General features: G+C 47.1%; 1 protein-coding gene across 10 annotated transcripts in view; it reads left to right on the top strand.

Annotated features, from left to right (window-relative positions):
• The first annotated feature begins 335 nt into the window (after positions 1–335).
• postna (periostin, osteoblast specific factor a) overlaps positions 336–9,578 on the top strand; it is a 92,781-nt gene continuing 83,538 nt past the window's right edge. For all 10 annotated transcript variants that reach the window (XM_036967323.1, XM_036967321.1, XM_036967320.1 and 7 more), the window contains exons 1-2: positions 336–552; positions 1,902–2,000. In XM_036967323.1, the coding sequence (XP_036823218.1) occupies positions 434–552; positions 1,902–2,000 (218 nt within the window). In that variant the 5' untranslated portion in view covers positions 336–433. The remainder of the gene's footprint in view (positions 553–1,901; positions 2,001–9,578) is intronic.

Below are 9,578 nucleotides of genomic sequence, written 5' to 3'. Positions count from 1 at the left end.
GGGGAGATGGGGTGGAGACGGGGGTGAGGTGTCTAGGGTACTCAGGGAAGGGATGGTGGTTAAGGGAATGAATGTACTCACTCTCTCGCTCTCTCTCTCTCTCTCTCTCTCTCTCTCTCTCTCTCTCTCTGTCTAACACACAGAAACAATGTGTGCACGTGAAAGAGTGAGTGGGGCGAGAGAGAGAATGTTTTTTACAGAGAGTGAGTGTGTGTGTGTGTTTGTGTGTGTGTGTGTGAGAGAGAGAGAGAGAGAGAGAGAGAGATGTCGTGAGAGAGAGCTGAACAAGGGGTGGAAGGGGGTGGTGTGAGGGAGACTACTGGTATAAAACCTCCCTCTCCTGTGCACGCTCCCATTTCTCCTGTGCATTTTGGGGAAGAGTGTATGTGACTGTCTGTGTGACCTACCTTGGAGAGAGAGAGACTACCTAAGGATGAAGCTGCTGTTTGTTGCTACGTTTGCTCTCTTTGCTCTCAGCTCTGTGAATAGAGTGGATTCTTCAGCCTACGACAAGATAGTGACACACAGCCGCATCCGGGCCAGAATCCAGGGGTAAGGACCATACTGGGGACATAGAGGCAGGGGACAGAGAGAGATGGGGAAAAGAAAGGGGGGGTGACAAGAAAGAGATGTAGAGAAACAGGGGACATGGGGAGAGAGAGAGAGAGAGAGAGAGAGAGAGAGAGAGAGAGAGAGATGGAGAGAGACAGGGGACATGGGGAGAGAGAGAGAGAGAGAGAGAGAGAGAGAGAGAGAGAGAGAGAGAGAGAGAGAGAGGGAGAGAGAGAGGGAGAGGGAGAGGGAGAGAGAGAGAGAGTGAGAGAGAGAGAGACTGGTGAATGAAAGAAGGAAGGATAGCTCTTTGCTCTCCTGTGAGTGGACATTTTCCAGGTATCAATAATGCACTAATACAACCATCTGACTGTCGTCATAAACTCAGGAAAGGGATGTTCAGCGACACTATTTTGTGTAAATAACTGAAGGGTTTTAGTTGTATCCTCAATAAAACATCTAATTAATATATATTCATTAATAATAATAATTAATAATTAATATAGCCTCTGTGTTTGTAGAGGAGCAATCTAGAGATGTGAGGATATTTTTTAACTGTTCTTAAAACAATGTAATACGGAGGTTTAACAACCATACTTTAAATAAACTTTATTCAACCAACTACATGGTTTCGAAGCTATTCATTGTTTTGGTTTTTAACACAGATTGTAATGTCCATCATTTTAAATTGTTATTATGGGGTGTATTTAACAGTGTGAATTCCACAAAACCCCAAACTGGTTTAATAATGAAAACATTGATTCAAAACCTGGAAAATTCATTACGGTTCCCAGTGTCATTCACAACGTCTGAAAGACCAGCGTACTTAAGGTAGAGAAATGTTTTCAGCTTTACCCTGAAGGCTAATTTATATCAACACCCTCCTCACACATCTTCTCCCACTCCCTACTCTCCCTCCCCCCGTCCGCCCCATTGTCCCCTCTCGTTTCCTCCCCTCTTCCTCCTCCTTACCCCTCCCTTCTACTCTCCTACTCCCTTCTCCTCCCTTCTCCCCGCCCCTTTCCCCACCCATCTCTTCTCCACTTCCCTGTCTCCCCCATCCATCATTCCACTTCCTCCCTCACCCTATCCTCCTCTTCCCCCTCCCTCCCTCCCTCCCTCCCTCCCTCCCTCCCTCCCTCCCTCCCTCCCTCCCTCCCTCCCTCCCTCCCTCCCTCCCATCCCTTCCTTCCTTCCCACCCTCAACCCATCCTCCTCTCCCCCCTCCTTTTCTGCCTCCCAACCCCTCCCTCCCTCCCCCCTACTTCCTTCTTTCCTACCCTCCCTCCCTTCCTTCCTTCCCTCCTTCCCTCCCTCCCATTCCATCCCTCCCTCCCTCCTTCCCTCAGACCCAATGTGTGTGCCCTACAGCAGGTGATGGGCACTAAGAAGAAGTACTTCAGTACGTGTAGGAACTGGTACAAGGGCTCCATCTGTGGGAAGAAGGCGTAAGTCACCACCTCTGACTCTAAAACACATTGTTTTACACACACACACACACACACACACACACACACACACACACACACACACACACACACACACACACACACACACACACACACACACACGTATACACACTATGACGGTATCATTCACATTGCATCAGCTGCATGTGTGTGACCTCTGTGCTGGGTGTCACAGAGGTCGGAGGTGAAATGTCATAGGTCATAGGTCAACCACTTCTGTTAATAGGCAGATGTATTTCCCATGTCTCATGGTGTTTGTAAGAATAAGCGAGTTTCACATGCTTGAACCTGCTTGGACTGCAACACTCAGCATTTTGTCAATGTAATATATAGAGAAAAAAGCATTGCAAGTTGGAAGTTTTGAAAAAATATTGTTAACGATCAATAATGACAAACCTCCTGGCATTGACAACTTAGATGGAAAGCTACTGAGGATGGGAGCTGAATCTATAGCCACTCCTATCTGTCACATCTTTAATCTGAGCCTAGAGGAAAGTATTTGTCCTCAGGTCTGGAAGGAGCCAAAATATTTCTGCTACCCAGGAGTGGTAATGCAACCTTTCCTGGTTCTAACAGCAGACCTATCAGCTTGCTCTTCATTGTTTTCTTGTTTTCTTGCTCTTCATTGTAATCAGAGGGCTGATATAAATACTGTGCTGCCAGTCTCTCTTGGCTAAGAGTTGAGGAGAGAATGACTGCATCACTTCTTTTGTTAAGAAACATCAATGTGTTGAAAATCCCAAATAGTTTACATAGTGAACTTACACACAGCTCTGACACACACACTTACCCCACCAGACATGCCACCAGGGGTCTTTTCTCAGTCCCCAAATCCAGAACAAATTTGAGAAAGCATTCAGTATTATATAGCGCCCTTAGTGCATGGAACGTCCTTCCATCTCATTTTGCTCAAATAAACTGCAAACCTGGTAGAAAAAAAACAGATGAAGCAACACCTCTCGGCAAAACACCTCTCGGCACAACACCTCTCGGCACAAAACCTCTCGGCACAAAACCTCTCGGCACAACACCTCTCGGCACAACACCTCTCGGCACAACACCTCTCGGCACAACACCTCTCGGCACAACACCTCTCGGCACAACACCTCCGGCACAAAACCTCTCGGCACAACACCTCTCGGCACAACACCTCTCGGCACAACACCTCTCGGCACAACACCTCTCGGCACAACACCTCTCGGCACAAAACCTCTCGGCACAACACCTCTCGGCACAACACCTCTCGGCACAACACCTCTCGGCACAACACCTCTCGGCACAAAACCTCTCGGCACAAAACCTCTCGGCACAAAACCTCTCGGCACAACACCTCTCGGCACAACACCTCTCGGAACAACACCTCTCGGCACAACACCTCTCGGCACAACACCTCTCGGCACAACACCTCTCGGCACAACACCTCCGGCACAAAACCTCTCGGCACAACACCTCTCGGCACAACACCTCTCGGCACAACACCTCTCGGCACAACACCTCTCGGCACAACACCTCTCGGCACAAAACCTCTCGGCACAAAACCTCTCGGCACAAAACCTCTCGGCACAACACCTCTCGGCACAACACCTCTCGGCACAACACCTCTCGGAACAACACCTCTCGGAACAACACCTCTCGGCACAACACCTCTCGGCACAACACCTCTCGGAACAACACCTCTCGGAACAACACCTCTCGGAACAAAACCTCTCGGCACAACACCTCTCGGCACAAAACCTCTCGGCACAACACCTCTCGGCACAAAACCTCTCGGAACAAAACCTCTCGGCACAACACCTCTCGGCACAAAACCTCTCGGCACAAAACCTCTCGGCACAAAACCTCTCGGAACAAAACCTCTCGGCACAACACCTGTCGGCACAAAATCTCTCGGCACAAAACCTCTCGGCACAACACCTGTCGGCACAAAATCTCTCGGCACAAAACCTCTCGGCACAACACCTCTCGGCACAAAACCTCTCGGCACAACACCTCTCGGCACAACACCTCTCGGCACAAAACCTCTCGGCACAACACCTCTCGGCACAACACCTCTCGGCTCAAAACCTCTCGGCACAAAACCTCTCGGCACAAAACCTCTCGGCACAACACCTCTCGGCACAACACCTCTCGGCACAACACCTCTCGGCACAACACCTCTCGGCTCAAAACCTCTCGGCACAAAACCTCTCGGCACAAAACCTCTCCCCTATTGGACCTAGACAGTTTGTGTGTATGTATTGATATGTAGGCTACGTGTACCATTTTTAAATTGATGTTGTTCTGTCCTTGAGCTGTTCTTGATGATTAATTCTATTGAATACAGCAAAGAGCTGCTGTTTTTTATGAGTATTTCATGTTTAAGTCGTTATTCATCAGTGTCAACACTTCGTTCATAACTTTTATAAGCCATAAAATGCACTTTCTCCCTATGTTTCACGCTGCGAACCGGCACTGCAGCTGTAATGGATGGAGCAGTGCAACGTGTTTCCATGCGTTGTCATCATTAGTGGCTTGTGTCATTTTTTAATATTGAGGAATATTTCCCTTTCTCTGGTCATAGGAGGAACAACATGAATTGGTGCCTGAGGTAGATACGGTGTGACTTGAGTTTCGCCATCAGCTGGAAAACGGTGTCTCCTTTTCTCAGCTTCTTCCTTCCCTCCACTCAGACTGACCATCAGTCCAGTAAAAATATATAGATATTAAGTTATTAATATGTTAGTAACTATATTAAGCTCACTCAAGCTGTGTCTCACAAGTAATACAACAAATGATCTATCACCAGTGTGATCATATTTAAAAAAAAATATATATCATTACAAAATGGTCTGAGGAGAACAACAATGGCAGGGCGATGGAAGAATAGCCAATATGCAGTGGTAATGTATTGGACCTGTAGTCTCCTGATCAAACATCAGAACTGATTTTTAATTGGTTAATGTTGCTTAGGCTTACATCTTCTAGTGATGTTTTTTTTTTTTTAAAGGAGCGTTAGATCTCGGACAATCACATATCACAGTCATTAGCGTTGCTAACAATGTTTTGGTAGTGAAGGTGGTAGTGAAGGTGTGTACGTGCAAATGTATTTTGTATTTAGAACATTTTTGAAACGACAAAATAGTATTTATTTTGATAATCTGTCTGTCTGTCTGTCTCTCGCTCTCTCTCTTTCTCTCTTTCTCTGTCTCTCTCTCTCTCTCTCTCTCTCTCTCTCTCGCTCTCTTTCTCTGTCTCTTTCTCTTTCTCTCGCTCCCCTTCTCTCTCTCTCCCCTTCTCTCTCTCTCTCTCTCTCACTCTCTCTCTGTCCCTCTCTCTTTCTCTCTCTTCCCTTCTCTCTCACTCTCTCTCTCTCTGCACCGACCAGTTCTGACTATTAATTGTAGTATGTGTCCGTCAATGATGCATCTGTTTGTTATCTATGTTAGTTATGTGTCTGTTAGTTATCTTTCTTCCTTTTCCCCCCACCTCCCTCCTCCTCCCTCTACCTCGCTCCTCCTCCCTCCTCTTCTCTCCTCTTCCTCCTCCTCCCTCCTCCTCCTCCCTACACCTCCCTACTCTTCTTTCCTCTTCCTCCCTCCTCCTCCTCCCTCCACCTCGCTCCTCCTCCCTCCTCTTCCCGCCTCCTCCTTCCACCTCTTCTCTCCTCCTCCTCCCTCCTCTTCCTACCTCCTCCCTCCTCCCTCCACCTCGCTCCTCCTCCCTCCTCCTCTTCTCTCCTCCTTCTCCCTCCTCCCTAATCCACCCTCCTCCTCCTCCCCCACACCCCCCTTCCCTATCTTCTATTCACTCTGGGTTGACAGGTCTCTGGGCTTGTCTACTGAAATCATGTGCAATGAATGGAATCCTCTCTCTATCTCGTTCTTTCTCCTCCATGACGCCCCCCCCCCCCCCCCTCTCTCTCTCTCTCTCTCTCTCTCTCTCTCTCTCTCTGTCTCTCTCTCCTCCTGTCTAGGCTTGCTCTGTGTATCCTGAGGGTGTGGGTGTGTGTGTTAGTGCGTGCGTGTGTGTGTGTGTGAATGCGTGTGTGTGTGTGTGTGTGCTTGCGTGCGTGCGTGTGTGTGTGTGTGTGTTTGTGTGCGTGCGTACGTGTGTGCGTGCGCGCGCGCGTGTGTGTGTGTGTGTGTGTGTTTGTGTGTGTGTGTGTGTGTGTGTGTGTGTGTGTGTGTGTGTGTGTGTGTGTGTGTGTGTGTGTGTGTGTGTGAAAAAGTGGCCTATGTGTGAATCCGTTTTTTTGCCTGTGTCACATAAAAAGACATACCACATTTTGTGATGAAGGGAAACTTTTAAAACAGTGTATAGAATGATGTTTTCTATCCATTTGATTCAAACCCATTGACTGGTACATAAATAAAGTGTTTGATCAATAAGTTATTATAATGGTACTCTGACTTGAGAGGTTTGGTCTGGATACAAGAGGTTTGGTCTGGATACAAGAGGTTTGGTCTGGATACATGAGGTTTGGTCTGGATACAAGAGGTTTGGTCTGGATACATGAGGTTTGGTCTGGATACAAGAGGTTTGGTCTGGATACATGAGGTTTGGTCTGGATACAAGAGGTTTGGTCTGGATACAAGAGGTTTGGTCTGGAGACAAGAGGTTTGGTCTGGATACAAGAGGTTTGGTCTGGATACAAGAGGCTTGGCCTACAGACGAGGTTTGGTCTACAGATGAGGTTTGGTCTGGATACAAGAGGTTTGGTCTAGAAGCTTTTATATATTTCAAAGTTGCCTCCTATATGTTCAAGAACCAATCACATTAGTAATACACAGTAAGACATGATGTGATTGGTAGAGGAGTTACAACTAATTTCACCAATCACATTATATTGTTTTTGTATTCCCATTGTGATTGGTCTCTGAACCATGTATAAAACCATCATATTCTTAATCTATAAACCCAATGAAGGCTGAAGCACAATGTCCAAATCGAGGTACCTTTTACAGGTGGGCTGAAATGAAACAATGTATGGACTTTGCTTGAAATGCTGACCTCTCAAATCAAATCAAATTGTAACTTGTCACATGCGCCCCGAAAACAACCGGGGGTAGACCTTACCATGAAATGTTTACTTACTAGCCCTTAACCAATTATGCAGTTTTAAGAAAAATAAGAGTTAAGAAAATATTTACTAAATGAACAAAAGTAAAACATTTATATTATTATATATTTTTTTAAGTAACAATAATGAGGCTATAAACAGGAAATACTGTTACCGAGTCGAGGGTACAGGTTAGTCGATGTATTTTGTACATGTAGGTAGGGGTAGAGTGACTATGCATAGATGATAAACAGCAAGTAGCAAACAGCAAGTAGCAGCAGTGTAAAAACCAATGTGGAGGTGTCAACGGCTGACCATTTGATTAGCTGACCAGCAGTCTTATGACTTGGAGGTAGAAGCTGTTCAGCAGTCTTATGGCTTAGGGGTAGAAGCTGTTCAGCAGTCTAATGGCTTGAGGGTAGAAGCTGTTCAGCAGTCTAATGGCTTGAGGGTAGAAGCTGTTCAGCAGGCTAATGGCTTGAGGGTAGAAGCTGTACATTAGTCTAATGGCTTGAGGGTAGAAGCTGTTCAGAAGTCTAATGGCTTGAGGGTAGAAGCTGTTCAGCAGTCTTATGTCTTGGGGGTAGATGTTGTTCAGCAGTCTTGTGTCTTGGGGGTAGAAGCTGTTCAGCAGTCTTATGTCTTGGGGGTAGAAGCTGTTCAGCAGTCTAATGGCTTGAGGGTAGAAGCTGTTCAGAAGTCTAATGGCTTGAGGGTAGAAGCTGTTCAGCAGTCTTATGTCTTGGGGGTAGATGTTGTTCAGCAGTCTTGTGTCTTGGGGGTAGAAGCTGTTCAGCAGTCTTATGTCTTGGGGGTAGAAGCTGTTCAGCAGTCTTATGTCTTAGGGGTAATAGCTGTTCAGCAGTCTAATGGCTTGGGGGTAGAAGCTGTTCAGCAGTCTTATGTCTTGGGGGTAGAAGCTGTTCAGCAGTCTTATGTCTTGGGGGTAGAAGCTGTTCAGCAGTCTTATGTCTTGGGGGTAAAAGCTGTTCAGCAGTCTTATGTCTTAGGGGTAATAGCTGTTCAGCAGTCTAATGGCTTGGGGGTAGAAGCTGTTCAGCAGTCTCATGTCTTGGGGGTAGAAGCTGTTCAGCAGTCTTATGTCTTGGGGGTAGAAGTTGTTCAGCAGTCTTATGTCTTGGGGGTAGAAGCTGTTCAGCAGTCTTATGTTTTGGGGGTAGAAGCTGTTCAGCAGTCTTATGTCTTGGGGGTAAAACTATTAAGAGCCTTTTGGACCTAGACTTGGCGGTCCGGTACCGCTTGCCCTGCTGTAGCAGAGAGAACAGTCTATGACTGGAGTCTTTGACAATTTTTGGGGGCCTTCCTCTGACACCGCCTGGAAGCTTTGCCCCAGTGTTGTACTGGGCTGTGCTAACTACCTTCTGCAGTGCCTTTTGGTCTGATGCCACGCAGTTACCATACCAGGTGGTGATGCAACTGGTCAAGGTGCTGTCGATGGTGCAGCTGTTGAACCTTTTGAGGATCTGGAGACCAATGTCTTTTCGATCTCCTTAGGGGGGAAAGGCGCTGTAGTGCCCTCTTCACGACTGTCTTGGTGTGTTTAGACCATGATTGTTTGATGGTGATGTGGACACCAAGGAACTTGAAGCTCTGTTTGGCCATGCAGTCATGGGTGAACATGGATTACAGAAAGGGACAAAGCAGGCACCCCTGAGGGGCCCCCATGTTGGCATGGCAGATGTGTTGTTGCCTACCCTATCACCAAGGACGGCCCGTTAGGAAGTCCAGGATCCAGTTGCAGAGGGAAGTGTTTAGTCCCAGGGCCCTTAGCTTAGTGCTGAGCTTTGAGTGCACTATGGTGTTGAACGCTGAGCTGTAGTCATAGAATAGCATTCTCACTTAGGTGTTCCTTTTGTCCAGGTGGGAAAGGGCAGCATGGAGTGCAATGGAGATTGCATCATCTGTGGATCTGTTGGGTGGTTATGCAAATTGGAGTGGGTCTTGGGAACAGGGACTATGGTGGTCTGCTTGAAACATATTGGTATTACAGACTCAGTCAGGGACAGGTTGAAAATGTCAGTGGAGACACTTGCCAGTTGATCAGCACTTGCTCGGAGTACTCATCCTGGTAATCCGTCTGGCCCTGCGGCCTTGTGAATGTTGACCTGTTTAAAGGTCTTATTCAAATCGGCTATGGAGAGCGTGATCACACAGTCGTCCGGAACAGCTGATGCTCTCATTCATGAATCAGATTTGCTTGACTTGATAAGAGTATATAAGTAGTTTAGCTGGTCTGGTACGCTTGTGGTACGCTTGTGTCACTGGGAAGCTCTCGGCTGTGCTTCCCTTTGTAGTCCGTAATAGTTTGCAAACCCTGCCACATCCGCCGAGCATCGGAGCCGGTGTAGTATGATTCAATCGTAGCCCTGTATTGACGCTTTGCCTGTTTGATGGTTCATCAGAGGGCATAAAAGGATTTCTTATAAGCATCCGGGTTAGAGTCCCGCTCCTTGAAAACGGCAGCTCTGCCCTTTAGCTCAGTGTGAATGTTGCCTGTA

This window comes from Oncorhynchus mykiss, chromosome Y (genome assembly GCF_013265735.2).
Source record: "Oncorhynchus mykiss isolate Arlee chromosome Y, USDA_OmykA_1.1, whole genome shotgun sequence".
NCBI lineage: Eukaryota > Metazoa > Chordata > Actinopteri > Salmoniformes > Salmonidae > Oncorhynchus > Oncorhynchus mykiss.
Note: the sequence above shows the minus strand (reverse complement) of the source record. Positions and strands in the feature narration are given on the sequence as shown.